We start from the raw sequence: 15,578 nt of genomic DNA on the forward strand, positions 1-15,578 counted from the left end.
CCTCTAGCCCTACATTACAAAGAACAAAGAAAATTACAGCACAAGAACAGGCCCTTCAGCCCTCCAAGCCTGTACCGACCATGCTGTCCGACTGAACTAAAACCCCCTACTCTCCCGGGGACCATATCACTCTATTCCCATCCTATTCACCGTATTTGTCAAGATGCCCCTTAAAAGTTACTATCGTATCTACTTCCACTACCTCCCCTGGCAGCGAGTTCCAGGCACCCACCACCCTCTGTGTAAAAAAAATAAATAAATTGCCGAGTACATCTTTTAAACCTTGCCCCTCGCACCTTAAACCAATGCCTCCTAGTAATTGACTCTTCCACCCTGGGGAAAAAGCTTCTGACTATTCACTCTGTCCATGCCACTCATAATCTTGTAGACTTTTATCAGGTCACCCCTCGACCTCCGTCGTTCCTGTGAGAACAAACCAAGTTTCTCCAACCTCTCCTTATAGCTAATACTCTCCAAACCAGGTAACATCCGACTAAATTTTTTCTGCACCCACTCCAAAGCCTCCACATCCTTCTGGTAGTGTGGCGACCAGAATTGAACACTATATTCCAAAGGCGGCCTAACTAAAGTTCTATAAAGCTGCAACAAGACTTGTCAATTTTTAAGCTCAATGTCCCAGCCAATGAAGGCAAGCATGCTGTATGCCTTCTTGACTACCTTCTCCACCTGCGTTGCCACTTTCAGTGACCTGTGTACATGTACACCCAAATCCTTCTGCCAATCAATACTCTTAAGGGTTCTGCCATTTACTGCTTATTTCCCATCTGTATTAGATCTTCCAAAATGCATTACCTCACATTTGTCCAGATTAAATTCCATTTGCCATCTCTCCGCCCAAGTCTCCAACTGTTCTATAATCCTGCTGTATTCTCTGATGGTCCTCATCGCTATCCCCAATTCCACCAAACTTTCTATCGTCCGCAAACTTACTAATCAAACCAGTTACATTTTCCTCAAATCATTTAGATTACTGCAACCTTTAAATCAGCCCTCACCTTCCCAAGACTTAACTATTTGAGTGCTCTCCTTGCTGATTTCCTATTCTTTCCGCTTTAGAAACTAAATCTAGCCACTTGTATTCTGCTTTGATTATTCTTCCCTATCCTTGCTGATCTATATTTGTTTACTGACCCTCAACACATTTATATTTAAAATCTTTGTCTATTAATTTCTTCATAATTGTGCCCCATTCTTATCTCTGATCTGCTTTGGGCTTGTTCGTTTCTGGAACAGTCCATTCTTACTCTGAACTCTTGTGCTTTTACCAATGTTGATGGCAAAGTCTTGAACTGTCTCAGCCCTTCTATCTGGAGCTCATTTCCTGAATCTCTAATGTTCATTTATCTTTATACAAATCTCAAATATCTTTATCTAAATTGCTTATCACTTCCCCTGAAGCTCCCATCCTAGACTGTCATCGATCTGCTTCCATCTATTTATGAATTGCCAAATTGTTGTCACTGCTTGCCTCCCTTTTTCTCATCCTGCCGAAATGAGTTGTTTCCACATGGCTCCCACAGGAAGTGCAGCTGATCAGTGTCTCTATTGTTAACTCAGTACCAGCTTTTGCAGCAACAACTTCCTTTTGGAGCCTCTTTGGACTCAAATAGTTTTTGTGTTAATAGTATCCCATCTATTGCGATCAGTATATGTACCTCAGAACATGTCCCTATAACATGGTCCTGTTCTATGCCATCTTTACACTTTTGTATTCCTTGCGCACCTTCCTGTCTTGGAGATTTGCTTGTGTTCATCTTGGGCCAAAGAATTTATCTATTTTATTCTTCTACCTACTGCACTGTTGTCCTTACCCCAGGTGATATACTGATCGCAATAGATTTATTTCATGACAACACAGAGGATATTATTCTATTAATACTTCACATGCAATCTTCCCTGCTAACCAGCTTTACATTTAATCTTCCCTGCTAACCAGTTTTACTTTTCCAGTGCGTAGAAAAGTAAAACTGGTTAACAGGGAAGATTAAACGTAAAGCTGGTTAGAGGGAAGATTGCATGTGAAGTATTAATGGAATAATATCCTCTGTGTTGTCATGAAATAAGACAGTGAGGATCTAGGTAAATGAGTAGTAGAGAGAGACGAGACAGAGCAGGGAAGAATCTTTTTTTTTCTCTTTTGATTGCACCCACTCATTTGCACGGCAGGCGTTTCTGTTCTGTAGTTCAAGACAAGAGAAGCCTTTTGACTTGCGCTCGTTTCCCCCCCCCAAAGCCACCCAAAAAAAGTCACTGCATCTAACTTGCTGATTAAATGATTCTGGAGTCTTTGCCTCCAGAACTCTACTGATAAAAGACCATTGCAGTCGTTAGTTGAACTATGTGGGGAAATGCTTCCTTAAGTCCTAAATCACCATTTAACAGTTTGTACATATATCTCAGAAAGAAGTCTCACAACACCAGGTTAAAATTCAACAAGTTTATTTGGAATCACGAGCTTTCGGAGCGCTGCTCCTTCACCAGGTGAGTGTTAATAGTATCCCATCTATTGCGATCCATATATGTACCACTCGCCTGATAAAGGAGCAGCACGCCGAAAGCTCGTGATTCCAAATAAACCTGTTGGACTTTAATCTGGTGTTGTGAGACTTCTTACTGTGCCCACCCCAGTCCAATATCTCCTTCACCTGCAGTCTTCATATGACTTGAAATACTGCCTTTGATTTGACTTAACCTTTTCTGTTCAGTCAAATGTATGAGGTCGCTTTGCATTTGTCTTCTTTTAAATTGGCAAAGGAATCTTTTTAAGCTTTCCATGTAGCATAATGTTTTGAATCGGCTTCTTGGCCCCTCTCTACATTACTTCCATTGATTGGATGTTTCATTTGTGCCTTACCAAGGGAGGCAATGTTGCAGTGGTATTGTAACTGGACTAGTAATCCAGAGACCCAGGGTAATGCTCTGGAGACCTGGGTTAGAATCTGACCACGGTGATGGTGAAATTTGAATCCAGTAAAAAAAAACTTGAACGCATCTGGTTCACTAAAGTCCTTTTAAGGAAGGAAATCTGCTGTCTGCCCTACATGTGGCTCCACATCTAAAACATGGTTGACTCTTAAAAATGCCTTCTGAAATGACCTGAGATGGGCAATAACTGATGCCCACCCACATCCCAATGAATTAATATATATATTTCGGTTCAAAATTTGTATTTCTGTTTCATCAAAGTTTCAAATTCTGGTATAAATTTATAAGACACAAGACGTTTTAGTGGACCTTGTATTTTTTTTCCCCCGACGGTTGTGTGTGATGCTTCTTGTAATCACTCTGAAGTTGATTTGCTCAACAAAATGCACCAGTACTACTCGTTCTCGTCTGAGGATTGCTTTATCCCAAATCATGTTAAATTTAATTATGTCATGGTTTATGTCACCGTGGATTTATTTTAAAAAAAATCATTTTACATGATGTGGGCGTCACTGGCTACACCAGTGTTTAATGCCCATCCCTAGTTGCCCTTCAGAAGGTGGTGGTGAGCTGCCACCTTAAACCGCTGCAATGCTACTTTTTCTGTTGTTGTTATGCGTCACTTACTATTACCAAATAAAAGTGCCTTTCCTGGAAGCCAGTCATGCGTTACATGATGTTTATCGCCTCAGATTCTTCTTTGGAAAATCTCAGTTTATAATGGGTTGGTAAAAATTCCCCTGAATTTTCTGTTTTGAATTGATTTATCTTCTCTCTGCATACAATGCCCTTCCCTTTTCACTTTAATGCTTTGTTGCATACTTGCAGCTATTTTCACTCCAGATGTACTATATATTTCCAATCAGAATTTGTTGGGAAAGATATTCTCTACCAGTGATGGGGCTCCCTGATGTGTTGAATCACTTTGTCTTCATGCCTGTCTGTTTATATGTATAACTGTAAGAGATTAAACCTAGTCATTAAAACATGCCTTTTCTTGCTTTCCTGCCAGTAACTGCTGCTATTTGTTAATGTTAGGGGACTACAATCTGACCTTGTTTGAGATTAAACTTTTGAACCATATAAGGTTGTTTCATATTTTGGATCACATGCATTTGCAGTTGATTTTGTTCACTCCGCACACCCTTACCTTTTCTGCTCACTGTATTGGTGTTTGAGTTGTTAAAGGACCTTGAGAACAATTTGGGGAAACAGACCCTTTTTTTTATTTCATAGTGCCACACCCCAGCTAGTCAGTACAACCTCTCCAGCACAACAAGCAGAAAATGAAGCAAAGGCAAGTTCTTCTGTTAATGTAAATGAACTACAGCCCACCACTAGTATCCAGATACGGCTTGCGGATGGAGGACGCCTCGTTCAGAAGTTTAATCACACGCATAGGTAAGATAATGATATACAGCATTTTCAAGCTCATTCCCTATTTTCAGAAGAGAATTGACATCGCTAATTGTCTTAGTGGCCTGTGTGTGCAAAGTCACCCAGCTATGCAATGTTGGACATTTTGTTTTGTTTCCCATGTCCCGGCAATAGCTGCTGCATTATAGCTCGAGTGCTATAAAAATGTTTACACTGATCTGGCTTCCATGCCGCATAGAAATCCTTGCAATAATGATAAAATGTGAAAGAAAATGTCGTATTTCTCCAGTTTCTCAAAGGTGATGACTTTTCATAAAATACTAGAATCCCTACAGTGCAGAAGGAGGCCATTCAGCCCATCGAGACTGCACGAGCTTTCCAACAGAGCATCTTACTCGGGCCCTATCCCTGTAACCACATTTTTCCCGCTAATTCCCCGAACCTATACATCTTTAGACGCGAAGGGACAATTTAGTGTGTCCAATCAACCTAACCTGAACGTCTTTGGACTGTGGGAGGAAACCCACACAGACACGGAAAAAATGTGCAAACTCCACACAGTCACCCAAGGCTGGGATTGAACCCAAGTCCCTGGCACCGTGAGGCAGCAGTGCTAACTACTGTGGCACAGTGTCGCTTCAATTCATTTTTACTGAAGTTCAAGGTACGTCTTTCAGTACCTCATTTCAGGCATATAATTTAGTGTGAATCTAGGCATGAATGTTGAGCTATTTCACCAAGGATATCATTTGATCATTCCCTCCTGAGGTCAATTCAGAATACACCACAATATGTTTTCTGCTCTGTCCCTTGAGGTCTGAGGCTGGTATGGAACACCTATCAGCATCTGAGCTAGCTAACACATCTCAGAAAATATATTGTACTTTTGGCCATTTTAGTCTATGTGCCCAGTCCATGCATTTCCCAAGCTTCAGCAAAACAGTATAACTCTTTGGCCTATTATTGGGTTGAACTTTCAGCAACTGTCCCTTCCCCTTTGCTAAATATCATTTGAGAATTGGAAAGGTAATTGACCAAAACTAATTGTAAAATACTGTACGAAGTATTCTCAAGAGGTTGGCTTTTCATGTTTGGTTTCCAATGAAAGAATCACAACTGAGTTTCTAAACATGACAGTAATGCATTTATTTCTCTGGATCTTAATCCAAGTTTTAAAATACTCACTTTAAAATTTTTATTCTTGTTTTCAAATTGCTCCATGTCCTGGCCCCACTGTAAACTCTTCCATTCTACAATCCTCAGATGTCTGCACTTCTCTAATTCTGGCATCTCAAGCATTCCTAATTGGTAATCACACCTTTAGTTGTCTAGGCCCTGAATTCCAGAATCCCTTCCTTGAACCCTTCTGCCCCTCCATCTCGCTTTCCTCCTTTAAAACGCCCTTTTAAAAACAAATTCTTTGAACAAGCTTTTAGTCACCTGCCTTAATATCTCCTAACATGACTTGGTGTCATCTTTTGTTTTATAATGCTTTTGTGAAGTACCTTGATGTCTTATTATGCTATGGGTGCTATATAAATCGAAGTTGTTTTGAAATACAGCGACTCTTTCATGACAGCCATTTGTACAAGCAACAGCTCTCAAATTTTCCATATTCCCATGAGGTAAATTATGAGCAAACCTTGTTCCCGTGATATCTACTGTGAGTACACTAATGGAGTTTTTAGCTTCCGCTTAAAAGCACTGGAATAATTCCCTCATTTTAGTATCTCACAAAATAACTTTACCTGAACAATTTAGCACGTGCAATAGTGCACTGTAGCGTCAGCTTAGATTGTGTGCTTGCACCTGACACTGTTTTCCAATACCTCCCCAGTTGATCATTCTTTATGTCTTGAGTGTTAGAGAATGAATATTTGCAGCCAATTCAACCATTCTGCAAAGGTATTCGAACTGAACTCTTATCAATATCCTCACCCAACAACCAAAGAACTCCACTTTTCCAGCAGTAGACACTGGAAAACAGTCAGAAGAAACCAACTTCTCCTGCCACTTTATTTGAAATCAGCTAACAATGTATAAATCCTGATTTTTGTCTAAGTAAGTCAGTCACTCCTTGGATTAAACTCATTGAGCCATCAAGTGAGCAAATCCATTGGAAAAGAAACAAGTGCCTGATTTAGACCAAATTTTGGACTTATTGACAGTATCATAAACTATATCAGGAAGAGGTTGATCATTCTCGCATCCTCTCTTTTTAAAAATTTTAAGGAATTCAATCTGTGCAGAAAACCTGGAATTTGTTTTGAACATTTTTGAGGAAAAGTAACTTTTTTTTTCTTCTACAGTGTTGAGGATATTCGACATTTTATTATTGATGCCCGACCAGCTCTGGCATATACTTCTTTTGTGCTGATGACCACTTTCCCTAGTAAAGAGCTGACAAACGAGAATGAGACCCTGAAAGATGCCAATCTGCTGAATGCTGTAATAGTACAGAGGCTGAAATGAATGCACCGCTCCATCAAACCTCATGTTTGTGGAGTATTTGAACTGTTCGGACTTTGTTAGTTTAACTCACTGGTTGTGATAAATTGAAGAAACTGCTTTTAAATGAAACTGTTCACCCTTAGAGAGTTATTCAAGTAATAACATGTGAGCATTCAGTTACACAGCTTTAAGCGTGACTTTGTGATATAAACCTTAATTGCGTATTCTGATTTGTAATTTTTTTTGCGATTTTTAAGTGAAAATATTATACATTAAAGTTCCAATCCACAAATATAAGTTGATGCAATCCTACTAACTTCTATTTTCTTGTGACTGCTGTTGTACTGGGGATGGGACTGTAGCTTGATTGAATTGCATTCTAAAATTAATTTCAAACTTAAAACATTCTATGTTGTGAGATGGGCCATGTACCCAGCATTGTTCATTTTGTACATTACTGCATCAAATGAATAATCTGAGCAGAGTGTTACTGTGAGTTTTATTTTCAGCCTGGATAATGACTTTCTTTGCTGCATGGTGGAACAGTTTCCAAAAGTGTTTTTTTTTAGAACATTGCCTATTGTCCATCAAAGTTACTAGGAATTCAATATCAGCAAATAGTTAGAAAGCTTCTCCTTGTTCTCCTGTATCTATAATTAGCTCATACCAGAGAAACCAGCTACTTGTCTCATCAAGATTCTTTGTCTTTCTCCATGTGTCACATTCCACTTTGCTTTTAGATTCCCAGTACCATTGTAATTTTTTTCAAAACTCCCTTTTAAAAATAACCGGGAATGCTATTTTAATCTGTTTTATATTCCAGTCACATTCCAAAGAATTTTCTTTCTCATTGCCTCTTTATCATAAATGTTTGCCTTCTCTCTAAAGGTCAATTGAATAACCAAGTAACCCTTCATAATCTTAAACATCTTGAGTGGAATTGTGAACAGAATAGGTGACCAAAGTATCAGTTTTACACTGTCTAAAGCTCCCTCCAACACAACTGAGATTTTGGAGGATGTGAGATTTGTCTGCATGTTCCACAGTTTGGTGTTATTGCTTTATTGTTGAAAAGTGCCTTGATCTCTGAAGCATGTATGGCAATCTTTACTGCATCTGTCCATTTCTGATTAGAGAACAAAAACATCATTTACTGTGATCTGTTGTATTAAGCAGTGTGTGTGTTGGCTAAAAGAGTCCTACTTTATTTTGATGCGCACAACAGTAACAATTTACAAATTATAACACTTGGTAATACCCAAGGTATTTGTAGAGTGGTATCACAAAGCAGGACAGCACAGAATGGAGATGCACTTCATAGTGGGACTTTAAAGGAATTCGGGAAGAATTGGTGTCGCTGAGGTAGTTGAAGATTTTGGCAGAGAGTTTAATTTTAATTTTCAAAGGGATAGAGTTTCTGCTGGTTTGTACTTGTATTACCAGTGCTAAATAGGCAAAGTCAGCCAAGTTATTGGAAAAGTTCAGGGAATTTTTTGATTTACATGTTTTTCCAGATTGGCCCGTTCCCATTAAAATTAACCAGAGCCCCAGATTGAAGTAAGAAGATGGTGAGGTTCTTTTTGCTAATTACGCCCATTTGCAACTATTTGAGACAGCTCTTCAAATTGAGATTTTTAAAGCCCATAGACCTAAGTGTATGTGTTTAAGGTTTTTACATTTAAAAAAAATACTAAGACTGATGAGTGTGCACCAATGAAACTAGTAAAATATTCAGTATAGTTTTTTTAGACGTTTGTAGGGATTTAAAATCTGATCACTCAGATGGAGGATTGGACATTTATTTAAAAATTCTTATTTTTTGTGATAAACCCATTTATTGCAGTACTTTAAAAAATATATCAAATAGTTTTAAAGATACAGAACTACCCTGACTTGCACTGGTTCATAGCGTTTACATTTGTGACTATGTGAAGGCAAAACTTAAACCATAACTTCACCGGAAAACAGTACTATTGAATGTGCAAGTTATGCTTATTTTACCATTTGTGCCCAAAGCTGAAACTATTTCAATGATTTTTTTATCCATTCTGGAGCTGCAAAGTTTATAAATGTAGCTAATTAGCAACTGTTTGTTACAGGTACTGTAGGCAATACCTCAACAGAGTAACTTTGTTTCATTTCTGATTTGTTTTCCTGATTTTTACTATTTGAAAAGTTACCCTTCTGAATCGCTTCTCGGCCTTTTGGCTAAGATCAAGTGTAGTATGGAGAGGATGCTGCACTTGGTTGAGGTCATTGGGTTGCATTGAGGTTTCATATGAAGCAATTTTTAAAAGCGGCATCTCGGCCTTTAGGCTAAGATGCAAATGAGCCCAAGTCTTGGAGGAGGAACCTCCCCCTTCTCCAATCAGCTTGGCTCATGTAGATCGGGCCCAGGACAGGGTGGTTTGGTCACTTGCCCTGTCCTGTCAGCCTGGATCTGAAATGTCTCAACTTGTTGAGACTCTGAATTGGATTTGATTTGATTGAATTGGAAAAGTATTTTAAAAAAAGAAACTTGAATATATATAGTGCCTGATCACACAGGAAGTCCTAAACTAATTTACATTTTTAAAAGCAATTCATTCAGATATAATTACTGTTTTGTAAGCAAACCTGACAGCTAATTCAATAGCTTCAAGAATAGCAACGATGAGCTGTGTGTTGAAACATTTGGTAATGATTATCGGGCCATGCACCTCAAGGAAGATTCCTAAAAGGCAACTTTAAATCCTAGTGAATGTGCCCATATTAGCTCTGCTCAGTCATGCTGTTCATTTTATTTAGTCGAAGGGAAATTGTTGCATAACTAACCCTTAATACCTCAAAAGTAATGAAGCAGAACTCGTGTATATACATCAACTCACTTAGTGCAAAGGGGGTTAGGGAGGGAGGAGGATTTTCTTGCAAGCCTGCTCCTGGACTTGGCCAAGTTGGCCATCAACAGGTCCAGGGAGTCCTCCAACCTGACTGTCTGCCTCTCTACTATTATTATATTTGAGGCTGGGCAGCCCTGGGGAAGGAGCATGTAGTGTCCAGCAGTACCCTCCAGGTCTTTTATGATCAGTTGGGGGCGCTGGGGCTGGAGTGCATCATCACCCCCAGAAATGGCATTTTTGTTTAGTTTTAAGTTTCCTTTGAGGTTTTGATTTTGTTTTGTTAGTGGCCCACCAGGAGTTTTTACCTTTCTATCATTTTGATTTATTGATATCTTAAAAAGAGTATATGATTTGAAAATGAACCCCAGAGATAACATGAGGAAATTTTTCTTGCACAAATGATCGTGAAAGCATCCATCTGGAAGGATTTGGAAATTAAACAGTTTGAGATATCATAATTGTAGCATAGGATGGGGAGAAACATGTGACTGTAGACATGGTTCCAAAAGTTTTTAACCATGGGTTTTCTTTGTGTCTGAATCTGTTGTCGACTGATCATTATTAGTCAACAATTCAATTTTATGTTGACTATCAAGATGGTAGAGGCAAAATATATGGGACTTCATCTAGCAATTCCCATGTTCTTGACGCAATTATTCATGGGCAGTATTCAGATGAAAATATATTATCAATAACAATTCTAAATATCAAAAATAGGAATGCTTCTCTTTGTGTGGCCTTTCTATATTCATTCGAAACCTCAGTTCACTTTTTAAATGGGTGGTTGTGAATTTAAATCATTGCATGGAAAGATGTGGTCATTTTCTGGCGCTAGCCCACAAATTAGAGTGATATAGCACGAGAGATGGCCTGCTTTTTGGGCACTGTTCATAGGCAGACGCCTTAGTAAAGCTATCCAATTAGTCTGACTCCCCTGCTATTTCCCATGACCCTGTAATTATTAAGTACTTATCCAAATCACTTTTGAATGTTACTGTTGAATTGGCTAACAAACACTTTCAGCTAGTTTGTTTTCAAGGTCATAACTTGCTGTGTTTTTAAAAAAAAATTTCTTATGCGAATCACCGTAAATCTGTGTCCCCTGGCCACTCTGGCGCTAAATAAGTAAGAAATTAACAGACTTGAGGGGTAGAATTTTCAGGATGGCAAGCAGTCAGCACTCACCATCCTGAGAGTCGGCGCCTAATGCACAGCTGTTGACTCTTGCACTCCAGCTGCCATTTCACGCTCAAGTGACCATTGATTGGCAGTGTGAAGGACTTCCATCCACCATTGGAAGGAAGTCCTGATTGGCCAACAGCTCTTCAACCTGGTCAGGCACAGCACTGCAGTGGCCAGAAGTGGTACTGCAGCATTCTGCCTGGGACGAAGTCCCAAGAGGGGAGGGGGTGCAGAGAGAGGGACCTAGAGCTCCAATGTCCCAGAAGAGAGGGCGTCCCAAATCTTGAGAGGGCCTTCAGAGTGAGCCTCCCTCCTGCCCGAGATGGGGAAAGCTGGAAATGTATGTTTCCCACCTTGTACCTGTCGGCCTAAACATTGACTTAATAGCCACTGAGAGCCTTAATAGATGGATGGGTGGGTTTAATTCTCTCTCTCCCCCCCGGTGTGAAATTGCATCTAGGTTCGGGCAGATGGGTTTCTGGAGGGAATCCTGTCCATTAAATTTTATGTTCCCACCTCCTGAGAACCCACCTTGAGAATGTAAAATTCTGCCCAAGGAATCTATGGGAAGACTGGAAAAATGGGCAAAAACATAGCAGATGAAAGTTAATGCAGAAAAGTATGAAGTGATACATTTTAAATGGTGTAATATACAGGAGATGCAGGAACAGAGACACCTGGTGGCGTATGTGACAATATAATAAAAGCAAAATACTGCAGATGCTGGAATCTGAAACAATTAGAAAATGCTAGAAATTCTCAGCAGGTCTGACAGCATCTGTGGGGAGAGAATAGAGCCAATGTTTCGAGTCTAGATGACCCTTCAGAGCTGAGAGCAAAGAGAATAAATTCTATTGGAGCGAAGAGCAGTACTTTTTCAGGATAGACATTCCTAGAAGAGAAGTGGCAGTGAGTTAAACACTAAGATGAAAACAAAATACTGCAGGTGCTGGGACCTGAAACAAAAACAGAAAATGCTGGAAAATCTGCTGTCAGACCTGCTGAGATTTTCCAGCATTTTCTGTTTTTGTTTCAGATTCCAGCATCCGCAGTATTTTGCTTTTATCTTAGTAAAGTAAAGTTTATTTATTAGTCACAAGTAAGGCTTACATTAACACTGCAATGAAGTTACTGTGACATTCCTCTTGTCGCCACAGTCTGGCGCCTGTTCGGGTCAATGCACCTAACCAGCACATCTTTCAGAACGTGGGAGGAAACTGGAGCACTCGGAGGAAACCCACGCAGATGTAGGGAGAACATGCAAACTCCACACAGGCAGTGACCCAAGCTGGGAATCGAGCCCAGGTCCCTGGCGCTGTGAGGCAGTAGTGCTAACCACTGTGCTGCCGTGCTGCCTGTTTAACTCTGCCACTTCTCTTCTAGGAATGCTTTCCCTGAAGAAGTACTGCTCTTCTCTCTGACAGAATTTATTCACTTTGCTCTCAGCTCTGACGAAGGGTCATCTAGACTCAAAATGTTGGCTCTATTCTGCCACCATAGATCTGGTGTATAACAAATTCTTTTAGGTGGCAACACAAGTATTTAAAAAAACATGGGATCCTTGCCTTTATTTACAAAAAACAAGGAAGTAACACCAAACCTTTATAAAACACTTCTGGACACTGGTTAGGAGTGATTTTAAAATTTTGATGAATGTCCAAAAGAGATATATTAGAAATTAGAATTGGCAATTTAATTAATTCGTGGGACGAGGGCATCACTGGCTGGCCAGCATTTATTGTCCATCCCCTGTTGCCCTTGAGAAGGTGGTGGTGAGCTGCCTTCTCGAATCGCTGCAGTCCATGTGCTGTGGGTTGACCCACAATGCCGTTAGGGAGGGAATTCCAGAATGTGGGATATCAGTTATGTAGAGACTGGAGAAGCCGAAGTTGTTTTCCTTTGAGCAGAAAGATTTAGGGGATATTTGAAACGAGTGTTCAAAATCATGAATCGTTCTGATATAAGTTTTCCAATGCTGGAACCAGAGGAAACAGGTTTAAGGTGATTTGCAAAACAACCGGAGGTGACACAAGGAAACTTTTACACAGTAAGTTATGATCATAAAAGCGCCACCTGAAAGTGTTTGAAAGCCGATTCAACAGTCACATTAGTAGGGAAATAAATTGCAGGGTTATGGAGAAGCAAGAGGGAAGTGGGACTTATTTGATAGCGTTACCAAGAAATCTTACTGTACTATATCATCCTATGGTTCTATTTAGTAATTTGTGGGCTAGGACCAGAAAATGACCATGATGGTGACTGGTTCTGGTCTCTTGTTATCATAAATTTTAATTGGTTCACCAATGACAACTATGCTATCAGGTGCCCTGGTCACAACCTCTGGAATTCCTTTTGTAAATCTCTCTACCCCTCCTCCTTTAAGGTGCTCTTTAAAATCTATTTTTGAATTTTGTGAGGTGTTGTATTTTGGAAAGTCAAATCCAGGTAGGACTTTCACGGCGAATGGTAGAACCTTAGGGAGTATCGTGGAACAGAGGGACCTTGGAGTTCAGGTGCACAGTTCTCTAAAGGTGGAGTCACAGGGAGATCAGACAGTGAAGAAGGCTTTCGGCATGTCAGCCTTCATCAGGGCATTGAGTATACAAGTTAGGAAGTTATATTGCAGTTGTACAGAACGCTGGTGAGGTTGCATCTGGTGTATTGTGTTCAGTTTTGGTCGCCTTGCTATAGGAAAGATTTTATTAAACTGGAGAGAGTACAGAAGAGATTTACATGGATGTTGCCAGGACTCAAGGGACTGAATTATAGGAAGAGATTGGACAGGCTAGGACTTTTTTCTTTGGAGCTTAGAAGACTGAGGGGTGATCTTATAGAGGTGCATAAGATCATGAGAGGCATGGATAGGGTGAATGCACTCAGTCTTTTTTCCAGGGTTGGGGAATTGAGAACTAGAGAGCATAGGTTTAAGTTAAGAGGGGAAAGAATTAATGGGAACCTGATGTGCAATTTTTTTACACAGAGGGTGGTACGTATGTGGAGTGAGCTGCCGGAGGAAGTGGTTGAGGCAGGGACATTGACAACATTTAAAAGGCATTTGGACAGATACATGGATAGGAAAGGTTTACAGGGATATGGACCAAATGCAGAAAAATGGGATTAGCTCAGATGGGCATTTTGGTCGGCATGTGCCAGTTTGGGCCGAAGGGCCTGTCTCCGTGCCGTAGATTCTATGATTCTATGACCAAGCTTTGGTGATTGTTATATCTCCATAAGTCGTAGAAGCAGAAATAGGCCATTCAATCCATTGAGTATGCTCTGCCATTCAATGAGATCATGACTGATCTGATAATCTTCAACTCCACTTTCCTGCCTTATCCCCATGACCCCTGATTCCCTTACTTATTAAAAATCTTTTCATCTCAGCCTTGAACATATTTAATGATTCAGCCTCTACAATTCTCTGCAGTAAAGGATTCCACGGATTCACTACCCTCTGAGATCAGAAATTCCCATTGAATGGGCAACCCCTTACTCTGAGATGATGTTCTCTGGTCCTTGAGTCTCGATGTGGAGATGCCGGCGTTGGACTGGGGTAAACACAGTAAGAAGTTTAACAACACCAGGTTAAAGTCCAACAGGTTTATTTGGTAGCAAAGTGGCTTTTGCTACCAAATAAACCTGTTGGACTTTAACCTGGTGTTGTTAAACTTCTTACCTTGAGTCTCCCACAAGGGGAAACAATCTCTCAGCATTTACCCTGTCAAGTCCCTGAGAATCCTATATGTCTCAGGAAGTCACCTCTCATTCTTCTAAACTCCAATGAGTACAAGCCTACCTCTCAACTTCTCCTCAGAAGAAAATTCCTCCATACCTGGAATCAACCTAGTGAACCTTCTCTGGGCTGCTTCCAATACCAGCATATCTTTCTTCAGATAAGGAGACCAAAACTGTTCACAGTATTCCAAGTGTGGTCTAACTAATGCCTTGAATAGTTTAAGCAAGAGTTCCTTATTTTTACACTCCATTCCCAAGGCCAACGTTCCATTTGCCTTCTCAATTACCTGCTGAACTTGCATTCTAGCTTTTTGTGATGCATGCACGTGGACCCCCAAATCCGTCCATGCTGTAGCTTTCTGCAGTCATTATTTAAATATTCAGCTCCTTTATTCTTCCTACCAAAGTGCATAACTTCACATTTTCCTCTGTTATATTCTATCTGCCAAGTTTTTGCCCATTCACCCAACCTGTCTATATCCCTCTGTAGGCTCTTTGTGTCATTGTCACCACTTGTCTTCCATCAATTTTTGTGTCATCCACAAACTTGCCAATAGTACATCTCCTTACGTGGCTCGGTTTGAAAAACCCCTGGTGAAACATCTTGGAATGTTTTACTATGTTAAAGACTCAATATAAATGCAAGTTTTTGTTGTAGTAGTAGGCACTGTGGGACATTTGCTGCATAATCAATGGAGGTGCTGGATTATTAATTTTGGGACCTTTGTTTGGAGTGGATCTTTCATCCTCCTTTTGACGGCCCTTGTGATAGTTTGTTCTGGTGCCACTGCATAAACTCTGTTACTTTATTGGTCTAATTGAAACATGTCCTATCCCAGGATCAAGCAAAACCACTAAGATACCAGTCGGTCCAAGTAAAGAACAATTTAACATCACACTGGTGTAACTGGTTGACGCTAAACTAACCGTACATTGTGAGCACACTATAGTACATTCATAGAAACAAGAAGCAGGAGTAGGCCATCCGGCCCTTCGAGCCTGCTCCGC

The 15,578-nt window shown here is 40.2% G+C and overlaps 1 protein-coding gene and 1 pseudogene across 1 annotated transcript in view; both read left to right on the forward strand.

Annotated features, from left to right (window-relative positions):
* nsfl1c (NSFL1 (p97) cofactor (p47)) overlaps window positions 1–7,259 on the forward strand; it is a 30,654-nt gene extending 23,395 nt beyond the window's left edge. The window contains exons 9-10 of the mRNA XM_078236516.1: window positions 4,183–4,347; window positions 6,633–7,259. Of these exons, the coding sequence (XP_078092642.1) occupies window positions 4,183–4,347; window positions 6,633–6,795 (328 nt within the window). The 3' untranslated portion in view covers window positions 6,796–7,259. The remainder of the gene's footprint in view (window positions 1–4,182; window positions 4,348–6,632) is intronic.
* A 1,703-nt stretch (window positions 7,260–8,962) lies between these two features.
* Window positions 8,963–9,163, forward strand: LOC144508806 (U2 spliceosomal RNA; annotated as a pseudogene).
* The last annotated feature ends 6,415 nt before the right edge of the window (window positions 9,164–15,578 follow it).

The sequence above is a fragment of the Mustelus asterias genome, chromosome 20, assembly GCF_964213995.1.
Source record: "Mustelus asterias chromosome 20, sMusAst1.hap1.1, whole genome shotgun sequence".
NCBI lineage: Eukaryota > Metazoa > Chordata > Chondrichthyes > Carcharhiniformes > Triakidae > Mustelus > Mustelus asterias.